This window comes from Polypterus senegalus, chromosome 11 (assembly GCF_016835505.1).
Source record: "Polypterus senegalus isolate Bchr_013 chromosome 11, ASM1683550v1, whole genome shotgun sequence".
Taxonomy (NCBI): domain Eukaryota; kingdom Metazoa; phylum Chordata; class Cladistia; order Polypteriformes; family Polypteridae; genus Polypterus; species Polypterus senegalus.
This window is the reverse complement of record NC_053164.1, coordinates 36,711,535-36,730,825: the sequence shown is the minus strand read 5'-3', so window position 1 is coordinate 36,730,825 and position 19,291 is coordinate 36,711,535. Positions and strand designations below refer to the sequence as shown.

Sequence of the window (19,291 nt, the reverse complement as noted above, 5' to 3'; positions counted from 1 at the left end):
GAGGAAGACCCATGCGAGTTTATAAGCAGCTCTTCTTCTTATTGCTGGTAAAGTCTGCTAATGTCCACTAATGTCCACAACTCTCTGTAAAGTGAGCCACCTCAGATATTACATGGCCCATGTGCTCTCTTTCTTGCATGACAGATCGGCAGAAGGCTGAGCACTGCTTTACAAAACTGACAGTCCAGACATTTGCCATTATATTTATGAATATTATCAAGCAACCACGAGAGCTGTAGGTAAAGTGGCCTACTGACTACGCCACAGAAATGCAAACCCGACCGCTCCTGGTCATTTCTCACCCCGACACTCCCTTATACTCTCACAGTGGATATACAAAGACAGCGGGACTCCAGGCTTGTCATTGAAATATATTTAAACATTTAAGCTGTTAGGCCAGTTTAACAAGAGCTTTGAAGGACAGCCGAGTTCAGCTTCTAGTTTGCATTTATTACACGTTTCATCAGGTAAAAAAAAAAAAAGAAAAATCATTATTTGCTCCTTGTGCTCTTTGATATGAAGGCAAAGGAAGAGATTTCCTCTGATTAGTGATGATTAATTCAAATGGAGACAGTGATTGGGTTTAGGGGTCCCTCCCTTTACTGATGTTCTATATGTGACTGGAGACTATAACTGTGATGTTTCGTTTCCGTAAAATGTCATTTCAAAAGGAAAGTATTGCACAATTATGCAATAAGCTGCTTCGGCTCTTCTTCTACACCACTCTGTTCTGGAGGAGTCCGACTTCCTCAATCTCACATTCCACCACATCCCCTTTCTGGAAAAGAGAGTAGAGATAAAAGTGTTAAATGATAAAGAAATATTCACAGAATTGAAATGTTAAAAAGAGGACATTATTTTTTATCATCAGGATACTCCAATGCTAGAAACGACTAATGTCTGAAATCTCAGTCTTTAGCCAAATAACTTTAAGGCATGATCTTGGTTTATAGGGTCATTAATACAAGTTGCACCAAATTACAAATACAACTCAGAATTCTAATGTCACAATTGATCATTGGTCTGCTTTGCCTTAATAGCCAAATACAAACACATCCTCACCCCTAAATCGCATATCCACAGGCCCACTATGTGTGTGTTACCTGCAGTCATCACCACTACAGCCGACAGAGATTTTACTGGTTTTCACAACTGTCACTTCAATTTCCACCACATTATTATTTTCCAACAAATGGAAACTTACATTGGTGTACACACATGGTGTCAGATGAATAATGCATTCATGCAAAGCTATTAATTCCTAGTGGGACAGAATGATTTGATGCCAAGATGGCAAGAGTTTGCTATAGGCATTACTAGGTTGGTCCTGTGCGTTTTCATGAGGTGGCTGTATATCCTCTACGGGTGCTGTAAACCCGGATGGGGCACCAACACATGAGAGGCAAATGGCCTGCGTGGAAGTCTGCAACTGTCCCCCAGGACCGTAGTAAGCAAGTGACCAAACCACAGGGCAAGCATGCCTGGGCCACCAACTGAAAGAAGACCAAGGAGGAAATATCAAAGGCTGAAGCGGCTGCTGGCTGCTATGTTCTTTTTTTGTAGCCTGGAGACCAAAACTGCACACAGTACTCCAGATGAGGCCTCACCAGTGCGTTATAAAGGTTGAGCAGAACCTCCTGTGACTTGTACTCCACACATCAAGGCGCTATATAACCTGACATTCTGTTAGCCTTCTTAATGGCTTCTGAACACTGTTTGGAAGTTGATAGCTTGGAGTCCACTATGACTCCTAAATCCTTCTCATAAAGTGTACTCTCGATTTTCCGACTGCCCATTGTGTATTCAAACCTAATATTTTTACTTCCTATGTGTAATACTTTACATTTACTGACATTACATTTCATCTGCCACAAATCTGCCCAATTCTGTATGCTATCCAAGTCCTTCTGTAATGATATAATGGATTCCAAATTATCTGCTAATCCACCTATCTTGGTATCATCTGCAAACTTAATCAGCTTGTTACTTTTATTCCTATCTAAATCATTTATATATACATTACAAATAGCAGCGCCCCTAGCACTGACCTCTGTGGACACCACTCTTAACATCGGCCAGTTCTGATGAGGTTCCTTGCACCCTCACCCTCTGCTTCCTGTGTCTGAGCCAATTCTGCACCCATCTACAAACATCACCCTGAACTCCCACTTCCTTTAACTTGATGCCCAACCTCTCATGTGGCACCTTATCAAATGCTTTCTGAAAGTCCAGATAAATAATATCATAAGCTCCGCTTTGATCGTATCGTTTTGTTGCCTCCTCATAGAATTCCAGCATGTTAGTAAAACACGACCTCCCCCTTCTGAACCCATGCTGACTGTTCAGAATAACTCCCATCCTTGCCATGTGTTGCTCAATCTTATCCTTAATAATTCCTTCCATTAATTTTCCTGTGATACATGTTAAGCTTACTGGCCTATAGTTGCTTGGATCTGCTCTGTCACCCTTTTTATATAATGGGATGATATTTGCCATTTTCCAGTCCTTCGGAGTCTCTCCAGTATGCAGTGACTTCCTAAAAATGTGTGTCAAGGGTTTATATATGTACTCACTGGCCTCCTTAAGAACACGAGGATAAATATTATCTGGGCCTGGTGATTTGTTTGATTTCAGTTGTTTTTGCTATTCTTATTTCAGGGCCAGAGAGGCTGCCATTTTGTTGTCCTCCATTTTGTTGTCCTCCATTTTGTGTATCCCCTAATTGGGCCCAGTAGATGTTAGGAATACCGTGAAAGTCACTCTCCCATCAGTACTTTTGCACCAGCCAGCATTACTTTGCTGTATTGCCTTTCGGCACTGATACACTGTATGACTGTCACTTTTCCCCCCCATTTTATATTGTTCTTTCAGACTATATCCAAATCACTGTTTATTTATATTACATGTGTGTTTGTAATATACTTATTTTCACATACATAAATACATATCTATCTATCTATCTCAACTCAAGTTGGGGAGCATGCACTGCTACAGTGCGTTGCCGCACCCACTACACAACTCGGGATCCCGGTTGGCAACCCCAAAGGCAGACACACAGTCCAGTCCCCACCTTCTGGAAATGACCCTCTATCTGCTACAGCCAGGTGTTACGTGGTCAATCCCTTGGCCTGGTCCAGCCACTCAGGTCCCCAACAATGAGGATCTTGCGAGTCAGATCACCCTCAAGAAAACGCGCCACATGGCCGTAGTGCCGTAACTGACGCTTCCGCACAATGCAGGTAATGTGCCTCATTCAGGACTCCATGAGCAACGTTCATTCAACACAAAGTCAAACCAACGGTACCCTAAGATTTTCCAGAGAGACACAGTAACAAAGGAGTCCAGTCTTTGTCTCAGGTCACTAGACAGCATCCATGTCTCGCAACCATATAGCAAGACAGGAAGCACCAGGACTCTAAAGACTTGAATCTTCGTCCTTTTGCACAGATATCAGGAGCACCACACACCCCTTTCCAGTGACCTCATTGACCCCCCATACTCTCCCAATCAGTCTACTGACTTCATAGGAAGAGTCACCAGAGACATGAATGTCACTGCCAAGGTAAGTAAACCTCTCGAGGAGGTCGACACTCTCTCTGCAAACAGACGCACTGCTGATGGCTGTTTTTATCCAGGACACTCGCAAGCCCAGACACTCAGACTCCTCACTCAGTCTCTCGAGCGCCCCGATCACAGCCTCCATTGACTCTGCGAAGATCACAGCATTGTCAGCAAAGTCAAGATCCATGAATCTTTCTTCACCAACAGATGCCCCACAGCCGCTGGACCCCATGACCTTGGCCAACACCCAGTCCATACAAACATTGAACAGAGTAGGAGCAGAACAAACCCCTGACGAACCCCAGAATCAACTGGGAAAAACACAGCGGTCCTGCCTCCACTCTGCACAGCACTCACAGTACCACTGTACAGGCCGGCCATGATATCCAGCAACCTCGAGGGGATCCCGTGAACCCTCAGGATGTCCCACAGGGCAGCTCGATCAACTGAGTCGAACGCTTTACGAAAATCAACAAAGGCTGCAAAGAAACTCTGACGATATTTGCAATTGCGCTCCATGAGAACCCTCAGTGCCAGGATGCAGTCGATGGTAGACTTCTTTGGCGTAAAACCAGACTGTTCCAGTTACTGGTAGGTGAGCAAGTGATCACGGATCCTATTGAGGATGACCAAGGACCTTACCAGGCACCGAGAGCAGTGTTATCCCCCTGTAATTGCTGCAATCCAGGCAATCACCCTTCCTTTTCCAGATAGGGACGACAAGTCCCGTTTTTCAGTCAGTTGGAATGATGCCAGTCTCCCAAATGGAAGCAAAGATTGCTTGCAATGCCAGGAGGACAGCCTTACCACCAGCCTGGATAAGTTCACCCCGGATACCAGAGATCCCTGCAGCTTGCTCAGGGTCACACAGTGTCAGTGGCAGGATTTGAACCCACAGCCTTAGGGTTTGGAGTCCCAAGTCTTAACCAGAACCCCACGCTGCCTTTTACATTTCTACAATTGCTACACCAATACTTGTTAGGAGGGCTTGTTTAGGTGCAAAAAACTGAATATACTGTACTTGGTACAATAAAAGCTGACAGATTGGGACACTTCACTCCAGGGTTGTGCATCACAAAGATCTTGGTGAAGGACTGTAAGGCACCGGTCTTTTGGAGAGAAATCCTTAAAGCACCAAACTTTTTGTGTTTTATTTAGCTGATATTGGTGTAGTCAAAGGTTTTTAATCATAAAAGTATGTATTTTTTGATAAAATATTTATGAACTCTGGAAAGTAAGTGTAATTTATGTGCTAAGTTTTATCAAAATTAAAAATGGTGATGCAAGAATTTTGTTTGAAAAACTGTTCAGTTAAAATGCAATAACCCTTACATGACAAATAACTTTTTTTAAATTTGCATTGCATTACTTGTAATCTTAAAAAAATATTTGTTAATTTAAGAAGCAATACCAAAGTGAGTGAGGTAAAAAAAAAAAAAAAAGTACCTTAAGGAACACTGGTGGTTTTCTAAAGACGCCAACTCCTGGAGGTGTTCCTGTTAAGAAGACATCTCCTGGATAAAGCGTGGTGAACCTGCAAGTTTAAAAATCACAGAAAGTGCCGTTTACACTCCACACCTAACCCAAATTACAGTATGCTCACTTTACAGTTGTGCCTATCATATGTAGGTTAGGGTAGATTGTGTAAATATTACTTGCCAAATTCTTCAAATGTGTGATGTTGCTCTATCTTAAACCCTGAATATTAGAGGCCTGTTTTAGATGCCAGATTTAAAATGCATTTGTTTAGCTTGTGAATCCCCAATGTGTAGCTTTGTTCAACAGCAGCTCTAGAGTGACTCCTTCTGGGTAAGTGAGTGAGTGAATGAGTTAGTGAGGGCTGTTAAAAGAGGAGTTGGTCCTTGCCTTATTCACAATGCCACTGGCACAGGCTTTGACTCTTCTCAGTGCTGTAGTGAAAGATGCAGGTTTAAAGAAAAATGGATGGATAGAAGAGTCAACAAAGATACTTAAATATGTACAGTGCACAACAAACTCTCAGTGATAAGCTGGGGATTCTTTTTACAAATCCCATTTAAACAGAATAATATATACCCCAAAAGTATGCACAGTTCCCAACAAAACAGTAAATGACAGGGCAAATGTACCCTGAAAGATCCACAACTTTCTCATACACAATGCATACAAATATTCAAAATGTTATACAAATATTAGCTTCTTCTAGTCATCCATTTAAGAGGAGGGTGTGAAAAGGAACTGGGGTTCAAAATTGATGAAAAACAATTCTTTGCAGGTAGGAGAACAAAGACACAGTGTCTTTCGAAAGGCACTTATATTGCCTTAAAAGCTCACATGGTCTTTCATAACTCACAAATCTCTTACTTCCATTTTGCTTTAATCTGTGGTCATATGTTAAAATATTCAAATACCAGAAAATTTGACAGTCATGAAGCAGTTACATTTTGGCTGGCACTGCAAAGTCATATTATCTTATGACGTCATTTGTTTGCCTTTGTCACTTTCCAAGTAAAAGATCCATTTCTCTTTTTTAGGTCATTGCATCTGCTGTGTATTTAAGCACATATCTCTATATAAGAACTGCATGAAATTGTCGGTTCCTCAAGTGAACATATTTAATACACATTGCAACCTATATCTATATATCTATCTCTATATATACCTCAATGTTATGTATGGAGTGATTTTTATGAAATTTGGTACACATGTTTCTCATTGGTCAACTAAAAATGCTGTAACCCACCCCCTTTCCCTGCTCTTGCGGTCTTGTATGTATGTTATCATCCATGACACTCGGAACGACCACCAGAGGGCGAACTGGAGGTGACTGCCAGCATTCTTTATGTTTGAGCCCCACCACACCCCTGCTGCTTTTGAAATTAAATAGAGTTGGCCAGTTCCGAGCGTCAACTGGATGATAACATACATACAAGACCGCAAGACAACACATTAGTGAGTCCTCATTGTTTGTTAATTTATTTTTAAAACTCTATTTTGTTTTATTATATTTTCCTCCCAGGCAATGCTGGGTATTTCAGCTAGTTTGTAATAAACGGAGGCATTGCACATTGCATTGCATGAGCTTTAACTCCCTTTGATAATTCACACAGCCACCTTCTGCTCTTGTTTGCACTGATCAGATCACAACAGGATCACGGTGTGTTTGAAGGCTGCTCCACAGCAGACTCTAATAATACAAAAGAGTAGGGTGAACAAATGCCCACAAATGTACCTGTTACTCAGTGGGTCAAACAAAAAAATGAAATTAACTTCACCTTGAGGTTTCTCCCACAAAACATTAATTTTGGAATGGTCATAAAAGAAGGACAAAGTCCAATAAACAGATTGCAAATGGCTGACAGAGCTGATTTGCACTCTAGGCTCTAGCATGTGTGGCTCTATTCAACTCAAACATCTGCTCCTAATATTTAATGACAACACCTACCATAATTAAAGATTAATCCAGACTGGCGACGACTTGATCAGAAAAATTAAACTTTTTTTTTCCTTCATCTGACAATAGCAGATTTTATAAATGAACAAACAACAATGTCCCGTAGGAACACAAAGGAGGAGGTTGGGAGCATGCACTGATTACAGCTTGTTGCTGCACCCACCACATGAACAACAACCTGGAACGGGACTCGAGTGCAGCTATGCAACGGGTGACACCTCAGCACCATGCTGGAACTGTGTGAGGGGTTGTTTTTACAGTGACTGGTGTGCCAATCCTGCCACCAACCCCCAAGTTTTCCATGTAAGTTAGATGAGGTGATGTATTCTTGTCTGTTCAGAAAGCTGTACCTATTGCTGTTTTACTTTAATGAAAATTGTACTGAAAAAATAAACATACAGCATTTTAACAGGTCAACTTATTTTAAATGTTATAAATTAAAAATGGGTGGCACAGTGGGTAGCGCTGCTGACTCGCAGTTGGGAGACCCGGGTTCGCTTCCCGGGTCCTCCCTGCGTGGAGTTTGCATGTTCTCCACGTGTCTGCGTGGGTTTCCTCCCACAGTCCAAAGACATGCAGGTCAGGTGCACTGCTGATTTTAAATTGTCCGTTGTGTGTGTGTGTGTGTGTGTGTGTGTGTGTGTGTGTGTGTGTGTGCCCTGCGGTGGGCTGGCACCCTGCCATGGGTTTGTTTCCAGCCTTGCGCCCTGTGTTGGCTGGGATTGGCTCCAGCAGACCCCCGTGACCCTGTAGTTCGGACATAGCGGGTTGGATAATGGATGGATGGATAAATTAAAAATGCTCACAAACATTTCAGATAAACTTATGTGTTGGTCTAAATAACAAGTAATTTCTGTTTTCATGTCCTTCTCTTGTATCTCACAAGACTACACATATATATACAATGATGCCAGTTTCTTATCTGACAATTTGGAATTACTCCAAACATTATTTGTGTTGATGTCACTGAAGAAACATGGTTTCTAAAATGTGTTTTTCTTTACATGGTTATTTCAAATTCACTTTAATCTTTTCATCTTTTCAAAGAACTAATCTGAACTGTTGTAAAAGTGCTGAAACTTGTTGCGTTATATTCAGTCTTAATCGAGTTGTGCAAACAAAGGCTTTAGTTTGTGCCATAGAAAGAGATCACATATCACCCGCCATCACTAGCTTTAGATCATGTTCCGCATCCAAAAAAAAACCCAAAAAAAACATTTCCTGATTATTTTGAATTTCAGAACTTTAGATAAGGGATTGTGGGCCTGCACTTGTATCACCAGCTGACTCACAACCTTAAAAACTTACAGTCCAGTTTTCCTCCCACACCCCCAAGGATGGGCAGGTTAGGTTGCACTGTGGAGGACTGCCACCTCATCCAGGGCTGTGACCAATGCAGCCATAATACACTCCAGCACCACCATGACCCCAAACTAGATTAAGCTGGGTTGAGAGTGTTATGCTAGGCTGTCAATATTAACTTTGGACATCATAATGTGCACATGTGAAACGCCATGTATGTGTTCTCAAGCTTTCGTTAATACCAGTGTCCTAGTACTATAGGGTGGTCCAGATCTACTTATGCAGATCCAGATCATCTGGATGACTTTGATTTATGCGGGGACAATTCCAGTTTGGCACGAAGACGATTCTTCATGTCATCAGTTCGCACACTTCTCAATGGTCCAGGATTTTTCAGGTGATCTTCTATGTAATAAACGGAATAAGTTATCGTGTAATGAAAATTGCATAATTAGATCAGGACCACCCTCACCCTATACATTAACAATCTTTATTTTTTCTTCTACCAGTAAAATGACAAAAAGATTCAACAGAGAAGCATTAGGTGCATAGGCTGCTAGATGACATCTACCTCCATGCCTCATTCTAAAAGGACCTGCGTTTCCAGAAGCTCACACAGCCGGGATTTACTCCTTTAACCCTTCCTTTGGCTCAAGGGGTTTAAAAGAAAAAAGACAGATGGATGTTCTTTGGGAGAAACTGTTACATTTTGTTTGTTTGACTTTTACAAAAACATTTATATTGTTCAAGAGCCAGTCTTTCCAGGGGAACATCCACCTGTGCTATTTTATTGATTTGTGCCCGATTATCACTTTTTTTCCTTTTCTGCATTCCTAGCTTATATTTCTCTGAGAGTGTGAAGGCTTTGTTTATCAAATTTACTGCCTCCATAGCTGTGGTGTGTTGCTCTTAGTTGTACTCTTGTGCAACTTTCACAGTCTTTCTTCCTAGTTATTGTCCTGGGTTTTGCTGGTGTAGTACTTTTTAATATTCTGCCTTGTGAAAGCTTACATACATTTTTACAATATATTTGAAATTTGTAACAAGACAGCAGGAATAATGGGCAATAACCAACAATCCACAGCATAAACATGCAGAAGTGTATAATGAGGATGCATAGTGTAAGTACAGTAACCTTTGAGGAAGTACTGCATGTGTACTAACTACAAAAGGAATACAGACATTGAAAATAGAAAAAAAAAACATTTTTAAATATTAAAAAACCAAACTACTGTTGTCTCTAAACGTATTTATATCTGCTACCTGGATAACCTGTTACCTTGTACAGCCAAAATTGTTCTTGTATAAATAATGTTTTCGTATTTCTTCAGAATGTGCACAGTTCATCCTGCATGGACGTTTCTAGTTTCTCACTTCTGCTACTGGGTCTTTAGTGGTACTCACTGGGACATCCAGGAAATGAGCTTCGCTGTTTTAAAGATCATCTTGTTGGTGTTACTGTCCTGAACGACTTCTCCATTGACTCGGCAGCAAATTTTCAGGTTGTGTGGATCTGGACAGACAAAATGGTTAAATTGCCCTCGAAGTAAGAATGTCACTCTACTCTACACATGCGATACTACTATTCCTGCACAAGATGCTTTAAAAACAAATTAATGTTAACTTCTACAATATATTATGCAGTCACTGCTTTCAGAACCATATTTTAATAGCTATTATACATTCTGCTTTTAAAACACTAGCATTGATAATGAAATAGAAACCTTTACCCAAGGAGACTTATATTTATCTTACATAGGTTTTTACAGTGGAGCCCTTGTGGATAAACAAGTGACTTGTTCATGATCACTCAGAGGTATGTAAGTGGCAAATGAACCAGCATCCATCCATCCATCCAGTATCCAACCCGCTTTATCCTAACTACAGGGTCACAGGGGTCTGCTGGAGCCAATCCCAGCCAACACAGGGCGCAAGGCAGGAAACAAACTCCGGGCAGGGCACCAGTCCACCGCAGTGGTTTAAAACAAACTTTGGCAATTACTTTGCTAAAAATGCATGTATGCACACAAAGTTCAATTTATATATTTTTTAAATCCATTAAATTCAGTTTCAAGCTTTATTTCCTTGCATATTCATAGAGTACAATGAAATCCTTGGATGACACGACCACATGTAACAGCCACCGTAAAGTCACATGGGATGGGGAGAATAGTGTAAGGGGACAACAATGCAGTGCATATGCAATATGGTCCATTACAATAAAAACTGAAAATATATACTATATAGTAGACAAGATATGCAAATAAAGTCTAAAGTGCATGTATCCATCCATCCATCCATTATCCAACCCGCTATATCCTAACTACAGGGTCACGAGCGTCTGCTGGAGCCAATCCCAGCCAACACAGGGTGCAAGACAGGAAACAAACCCCGGGCAGGGCACCAGCCCACCACAGGGTGCACACACACACACACACACACACACACACACACACACACACACACACGGGACAATTTAAGATTGCCAGTGCACCTAACCTCCATGTCTTTGGACTGTGGGAGGAAACTGGAGTACCCGGAGGAAACCCACGCAGACACGGAGAGAACATGCAAACTATGAAAGAGGAAATAATGCACATACACACACACACTCAATATGTTGTAGTATAAACATATACATATAGTAAATGATTTATACATGGGGCATGGAAGTGGTAGTCAACATATAATACATTAGTGGAAAGTAAAAGAACACCACCCAGACAGAATCGAGTTTGGAAGGCTGGAAAACTGCATGAAAATGTGGTAAAGATAAAAGGGCAGATAAGGGTGTGATCAAAGGTCTATAGTCGGGGGAGCACACCACAGTTTTTGGAAGTTTCTTCTTTCTTGTACATAAAAACACTACATCCCTTGGAACTCTATTGTACACCTTTTCCAGATCTATAAATGCCTGAGATAACTTGTCTTTTCAAAATAGCACATCTAAGAGTCTCACTTAAATCCCTGCTTCAGAATATCGTGACTGTACTTTCAAACACTGCTACTCAGCAATTTCCTAACGTTGCAGTTTATATCACCTTCCTGTTTTGAAAAACAAGCCTATGGCATTGGTCACCACTAAGCACTTTCTTTTTCTTCTATCAACGTGCTTTTAACAGCTGAGGTGCCAGCTTTGAAATTCAGTTACATGGAAAATTCAGAGCAATGCAACTGGACAAGGACTTTGAGAGTGCCTTTTTTATATATACAGTACATTAGGAAAACTGTTCATAAATGGAGAACAGCTTACTAGAGAAAAACAAGGATAAAAATCAGACAATCATGTCATCCTTATTTTAGATCTGTTTTCTTAATTAAATTAAAAGGACACTGTAAGATTGTAAAAATAAAAACATGGCATGAGAAGGTGTAGACATTTAATGTTGTAATGATAAACACTTCTAGGTTCTAGCAAACATAATGGTGTTTGTGTGTATCTTTTAATATGCAGTTGTCAGTATTCAGTTTTGCACATATATCTTTCATATAAACTAAAGATTAAAAGCAAGAATTATACATTTTGTGGTATTGTTGTTCACATCTGTTCGAAGTGATCACTGGCAGTTTTTATATAATGCCTTTGATCAAAAGTCTGACTTCTACCAACTGGAAAGGTTGGCTTTATCAGCCACCAGTTTTCCTAACTTTAAATATAAAAGATCAGGTTAAAGAGATACACAAAGTATTATGCTTATACAGGATTACACCGATGGTGGAAAGGTAATGCAGTTATTAATGCAGCTCAAACACAAACTTGGGTCTGATTTGATTCTTGGCCGGGGCGGCAGGGTGTCGCAGTGGTAGCACTGCTGCCTCGCAGTATGGAGACCCGGGTTCGCTTCCCGAGTCCTCCCTGCGTGGAGTTTGCATGTTCTCCCTGTGTCTACGTGGGTTTCCTCCCACAGTCCAAAGACATGCAGGTTAGGTGGATTGGCGATTCTAAATTGGCCCTAGTGCGTGCTTGGTATGTTTGTGTGTGTCCTGCGGTGGGTTGGCACCCTGCCCGGGATTAGTTCCTGCCTTATGCCCTGTGTTGGCTGGGATTGGCTTCAGCAGACCCCCATGACCCTGTGTTCGGATTCAAAGGGTTGGAAAATGGATGGATGGATGGATGGATGATTCTTGGCCTTGTCATTCTCTGCACATGAGATTTCTCCGTTTAACTCATCCTCACACAGGAAGGCTGCCAGCCAACCTGGGAACTCCTGGGTAAGTGTGAGCTGGCGCAGCTGAGCTATGGCAGAAGTCTCTCCCGACACTCTGGAATTCTAACAATTTTCAAAGAACTGGTCAGATATGAATATGTACGATTATGACACGTGTGATGGACCGACCAGTGTTCCATCTTGCACTATTATCAGGCATGCCCTGTCAAACATTAACCATGCACTGGAATAGCAAAATACATAACCACTGATATGCAGGTTACATGGATTGGGGTGTGTGTGTGTGTGTGTGTGTCCTGCGGTGGGCTGGCGACCTGCCCAGGGTTTGTTTCCTGCTTTGCGCCCCGTGCTGGCTGGGATTTGCTCCAGCAGACCCCTGTGAATCTGTGTTCGGATTCAACGGGTTGGAAAATCGATAGATGGATGGATGGATAACCACTGATTGTTGGATAACTGCTCTCAATTACAAAGGAAATTAGATTTCCTTAAAATATAGCAAATACAACATAAAAACCATTGTATCTGTGACTAACAACTAATGTACGTGTGTAACATGACAACTAGCCCTGGCTCACCTGACAGAGCATCTGGGGTAACAAGTGCTGGTCCAAGAGGGCAGAAGGTATCAAAAGTTTTGCTCAGGAGCCACTGCTTCCCATTCCGCTTTTGCCAATCGCGTGCACTGACATCATCTGCCACAGTGAAGCCAGCAATGTATCCGAGTGCATCCTTTTCCTACAAACGATAGAGCTAATCAGCACAAACAGTTATTCTCCTGTGCATTTCAAGCATCAAAACATGTACTGAGTAACAATGTCTCCTATGTTCTTTAACTTCTGAGACTGAGCCAGATTTCACATACAGTACGTATTTGCAGATCCTTCAGATTCAACGTGCACACCTGTGTGTACTTACCTCTATGAGTTTTCCTGTTTTCCCAATCACAAATGCGAGCTCGACCTCCCAGTCCACCTCCTGTGGGACACAACATGCAAATCAAGTCAAAGCACCTTACTTATAAAACATTACATGATAGGAACTGCTTCTCTAAACTAGGATGGAAAATTTGCATTTTTATCCAGACAAAAGTTTATTTTAAAATGCAGCAAAAAAGTTTTTTTTTTTTTTATTAATTGCACTATCAAGTGGTGGCTCTGAGGCTAGGGATCTGCACTGGCAAGCAGAAGGTTGCCGCTTCGAATCCCGTAAAATTCCAAAAGGGTCTCTGCTCTGTTGGGCCCTTGAGCAATGCCCGTCCTGGGTATGACGTTAATCTGCATCCAGCCCTGCATGTAGGCCCTCCAACCTGCAGGGAAATACTTGGGGCTTGGTGAGAGAATTGGCACTCCAGCCACCATAAAAAAAGCTCACACTGTTCCACTCCATCTGAACTAATGTGGTGCTGAGGTATCACCCATTGTATGGTTGCACTCAGGTCCTAATCTGGATCCTGAGTTGGTTTGACATTTGGTAGGTGCGGGAATGAACTGTATCAGTGCCTGCTCCTAACTTATCAAGACTGTAAAATAAAGTAGCAACTTCAGTCATATTTCGTTTTCTACACTCCTTGGGTCACTCTTTCAGCAATAAAAAAAACTTCAGGAAGGAGAAACATTAAAGGATGCCGGAGCTCCCAAAGCATACTTACGGTGGTCACTGCTGGGTATATGATGTCATCATATGGTCCCACAATGCAGCTGGGGAACTTGTTGAAGATAATGGGTTCTTTTGGCAATGGTACATTCTGCTCCCGGCAGTGATCTTCATAGTTCATTCCCACACAGATCACCTTGTCAGGATTTGTGATGGGTGAAAGGATAGAGACTTGACTGCGTGGCACTACATGCTGACCACTGCCTAAAGCTCTGCGTTAGAGAAAGCAACCATCAGGAGATGGGACTAGATAATTGCAAAAGGCAAATCAGCACCTTGACATGACATTATTTGTGATTAGCAAGATCGCCAAGAACTTTCACCTTCTTGCGGTCTCCATTCCATGTGGTCCCATTTCCAGGAGTCCCCTCATGGTGTGTGGCAATGTAGGATCAAAGGCGTTCAGATCAATAATATTGCCTCCATTGCTCTCCTCCACTCCAATTCTTATCTCCCGAGGTCCACCCTTGGGCTGAAATTGGACTAGCCTCATGGCACCAGAGAGAAATCGCCTGCCACTTCTGTGCAAAAGGTAATGAGAGATTCTTTTCACGATCATCTACTGCAGAACCAGGAGAAAAAAAAATTATATTTACATAAATTGTATACATTGCACACACATATAGACATGGACTGTATTAGAAGGCAGTACTTTAATGTCATGTTTTCATACAGATACGAGATAACAACACTTGTCATACATACATACATCCATCCAAGGGTAAATTCACATACTCCAGCAGCATCATACTGATAAAGAAAATATTACATTAAACAGTGATAACAATGAAGGTATAACAGACGGACAATATTGTTGTATAATGTTAACGTTTACCCCCCCGGGTGGAATTGAAGAGTTGCATAGTGTGGGGGAGGAACGATCTCCTCAGTCTGTCAGTGGAGCAGGGCGGTGACAGCAGTCTGTCGCTGAAGCTGCTCCTCTGTCTGGAGATGATCCTGTTCAGTGGATGCAGTGGATTCTCCATGATTGACAGGAGCCTGTTCAGTGCCTGTCGCTCTGCCACGGATGTCAAACTGTCCAGCTTCATGCCTACAATAGTGCCTGCCTTTCTCACCAGTTTGTCCAGACATGAGGTGTCCCTCTTCTTTATGCTGCCTCCCCAGTACACCACTGCATAGAAGAGGGCACTCGCCACAAAAGTCTGATAGAACATCTGCAGCATCTTATTTCAGATGTTGAAGGACGCCAGTCTTCTAAGGAAGTTTAGTCGGCTCTGTCCTTTCTTACACAGAGTATTGGCAGTCCAGTCCAATTTATCATCCAGCTGCACTCCCAGGTATTTATAGGTCTGTGCCTTCTGCACACTGTCACCTCTGATGATCACAGGGTCTACGAGGGGCCTGGGCCTCCTAAAATCCACCACCAGCTCCTTGGTTTTGCTGGTGTTCAGTTGTAGGTGGTTTGAGTCGCACCATTTAACAAAGTCCTTGAGTAGGTTCCTATACTCTTCCTCCTGCCCACTCCTGATGCAGCCCAAATGCTGGACAACAACAAACAGTATCAAAAATGTCCATGAAAAACATTTGATTTTACTTGAGTCACATTATCTATATGTCAAGTCATCTCCGTGTATGCTTACAACATCTCAAACACACATGCTTTTCTAAAATATTGTTAAATAAACCACCTCTGGAAAGCACTCTTGTAGATGAAAATGGAATATGCTCAGAGGCATCCGAGCATCTGAACTGAAGACCTGCCTCTCCTCCACATTTATTGGTCGCGAGTCCAGCCCAGTAACAGCTTATTCATTAGCTAATGTTGCACTTCATGTGATATCAATAAAAAGAGTACACTGGGTGAGAAATGCAATCAAAGATTAAAAGTTAAAGTGAATGAAAATATAATCAGGAAGAGAAACTTTTTTTGGAACACTGTAAAACTCCCCATTGGGAGATTGCATTTCCTCATGACCTTTAGGTGTTAGAGTGCAGGGTCAGCCATTGTATTAGGCCCCTGGAGCAATATACAGGTTAAGGGCCTTGCTCAAGGACCCAACGATCCCTTCAGGAATCAGCAGCCTTCCTGATCTGAGATCCTTCAACAGGCAGAACGTCAGCTTCACAGACTGGCGATAGATCATCTAGCAGAACTCAACAACAATAATTTATTTCTTGCATAGGAATGCCATACCTCACAGGTGGCGCAGAGGGTAGTGCTGCTGCTTTTGCAGTAAGGAGACTGTGGGAAGATTGTGGGTTCACTTCCTGGTTCCTCCCTGTGTGGCTAGCGCTTTGAGTAGTAAGAAAAGCGCTATATAAATGTAATGAATTATTATTATTATTATACTGAGCTTTAACAGACAGATTTTTTGAAAGCCTCCCCAGACTTGACTTCCTAAGGAGATAAGAAGAAACTCATGGAAAAAAAAAAAAAAAAATCCTTGTAGGAGAAAAAAAATGGAAGAAATCTTGGGAACAGCAATCCTGAGAAAGACCCCCTTTTAGGTGCTTCAGTTGTGGCTCACAGCTATAAATATAAACGTAACAACAGCAGGCAGCTCTGCAATTGAAATGCTTGTTAACATCTGAGAATATCCCATTTTCATTCATGAGACCGTTACTGAAGGTAGTTTATTTAATAACATTTTATTTAAAAAAAAAACGTGTTTGAAACATTATGAGCACAAGAATTAGACGACATGACATGTGGATTATGTGGCACAAGTAACGTCCATTTTTTCATGTACTTTTTCATACTTTTTGCTGTTGTCCAGCACTGAACGCAGTCAAATGCCTAATATATCAGAAACTTTTCTCTCTGTTCTGCATGTGAATCTGAGATCATTTTTTTTTATTACCAATCACTATAAACTAAATGGTGTAACATATAAAAAAAATAATTTTTAGATGGAGTAATCCTTTAAGTGACTACTTTAATTGTAGGCTACACTGTGATGTGCTTTGTGAACTACTTTGAAGAAACAACTTTGAAATAATTTAGAATGCAAATGCTTAACAGTACTGTAAACCAAAGAAACCACCACTAAATGTTCTTTCTTTCATTTCTGTCTCTCAAACCTGAATAATAACAAATTACTCTAAATTAATATGCGACCTATTAAAAATAATACATTAAGAAACTGACAAGAATAAGAATCAGCAGCCGTATATCACATTAAATATCAGTTATATAAAAGTACAGTTTCCTTCAAATCAAATACAGTTTTACAATACTAAGTAGCGTGGTGTTGAATTGCCTTTAACCCTAAACACTAGTTATTATAGTTATACAAGCTGACTTGCAATATTTTGAGAGATACGATTGGTTATATTTATTTTTGTTCCAATTGGAGCACAGGCAGGTTAAGTGACTTGCTGATGCTCACATGAGTCAGTAGCAAGATAAGGTTTGAGGTCCAAAGCCTTAACCACTACACCAAACTGCCTGCCTGAACACTAGAACAAGAACTATGAGGAGATCATTTCTCAAGTTCATTTTGCTAGCTACGTTTTGCTATTTTTTAGTTGGATAGTTCGTGAAAGTGGAAACAAAACCTGGATGGGGAAATAACCCATCACAGGATACACATTCAAGCCTAATTTTGAGTTTCCAGTTATCCCAAAATGCACATCTTTGGGATGTTTCAAAGAAATCACAAGCAGGCACACAGAAAACATGCACATTCAGTACAGACAGTGACCCCAGGCAGGGGATCTGAACACAAGACTTGACAGTTTAATATGGAGATGCACCATCACTTAATGTGATTCTGGCCCAATCACAGAACAGCTTAGAACAATAATCAGAACATTCATCAATTAATTCAGAAACCCGCATTATGCACACCAGGAATGGAAAAAAATTGGTCCATTTGTGCTACGGTGCATGCAATCAATCTCATCTTCAAAAGTTACATTTTACTGCACTGTAAATAAACACCTTCTCACAAATGTTAGCCCATTGAGCAGACCACTGGCCTGTTTATATGGTGTTCTCCATTTGAATCACATACAATTCTTTTTAAAATGATTTTTAAGAAACTGAATCAGTTATCATAAGACGTGGGTGCCTGGTGATAAACCATTACAAATTACACCTTGGGCACCACAGGTTGTCATTTAACAATTTTGAATTCTACAATCTACATTTCCAGTTCCTGCAGGATTTGTTCATCCATTATTTGGAGTTGCTTTGCACAATTCATAGCCACATAATTCACAGCCTTTCCCAAGAACATCAGTAAAAGGCAGGAAGCGAACTCTGCTGAATCACCAGCCTTCTCATAATTTACCCAAACATGTCTTAGGCACATTAGGATCAAACTCACACACAAGGCCAGGGATATAAATCCACCCGCTGCAGTTAGGCTGCTATTGGCTTTACCGAGGACCACCCTTCAGCAAAAATGAAAAACTATTACATACTTAAATTGATTACATCTTGCCTGAAGAAGAGGCCGGAGTTGCCTCGAAAGTTTGCATATTGTAAGCTTTTTAGTTAGCCAATAAAAGCTGTCATTTTGATATACTTCTCACTACATACTTAAAACATCAAATTAAATGCAATTGCTCTTTAATTATAAATGCGCCAAGACGTTAAAAAGGAAAATCAGAAAACAGCCCGAGGATTTTAAGGGGAGAAAACACCTGACAGGTTTCTTTTAAATGCAGGTACTGCCAAAACTGAACGAATAATTATGCAATAGTGTTCCATGCCGGGTATAATACTGCAACGAGGCACTCAGGCACTCCAGCACGGACTTTTCCTACCACTCACTGCATCGCACGTAAGGTGTGGAGAAGGTTTTAGTTAGAGAAGGGGGCCATTTGATGTTTCGTCTCACCAGTAATTCACACAACACTTTATATTCCCATATAATTCTTGGCCGTTCCCAAATTTTTCTTCTGGATTTGGATTTCAGTTCCTTTCTTTGCCCTTTGAACGAGAGGCAATGTCGTAGCGTTTTTAGAAGCAGCGAACAATCTGTAGTCGGACTCTGACCCTCCGGTTTAAGTCATGTGTTTCCGGGAAAACAGAACTCATATCTGCATACTCGCCGGCTGACCTCGGCTCACCTTCCGTCTTTATAGCATGCACAGTTGACACGAAGCTTGCCGTGCAGAGCACCAGTTAATATGTAAAAGCCGGTAGCTTTCTTATTCGAGGGAAATATGCCAAATGTACTAGACAGCTGAAAACTTACAGATT

At 41.3% G+C, this 19,291-nt stretch overlaps 1 protein-coding gene across 3 annotated transcripts; it reads right to left on the bottom strand.

Moving 5' to 3' along the window:
* Positions 1-351: 351 nt before the first annotated feature.
* On the bottom strand, positions 352-19,253 carry fahd2a (fumarylacetoacetate hydrolase domain containing 2A). 3 transcript variants are annotated; one of them, XM_039768373.1, is made up of 8 exons: positions 19,159-19,253; positions 14,442-14,680; positions 14,114-14,330; positions 13,381-13,440; positions 13,041-13,200; positions 9,701-9,809; positions 5,008-5,095; positions 352-778 (listed from the first exon to the last, which is right to left on the bottom strand). In XM_039768373.1, exons 2-8 carry the CDS (start codon positions 14,675-14,677, stop codon positions 716-718), a joined length of 933 nt encoding a protein of 310 aa, XP_039624307.1. In that variant the 5' UTR covers positions 14,678-14,680; positions 19,159-19,253; the 3' UTR covers positions 352-715. The 3 variants fall into 3 exon arrangements, with proteins under 3 accessions (XP_039624307.1, XP_039624306.1, XP_039624308.1); XM_039768372.1 differs by lacking the exon at positions 19,159-19,253 and adding an exon at positions 18,927-19,144; XM_039768374.1 differs by lacking the exon at positions 19,159-19,253 and adding an exon at positions 18,927-19,144 and having other exon boundaries at positions 14,442-14,639.
* Between the last annotated feature and the right edge of the window lie 38 nt (positions 19,254-19,291).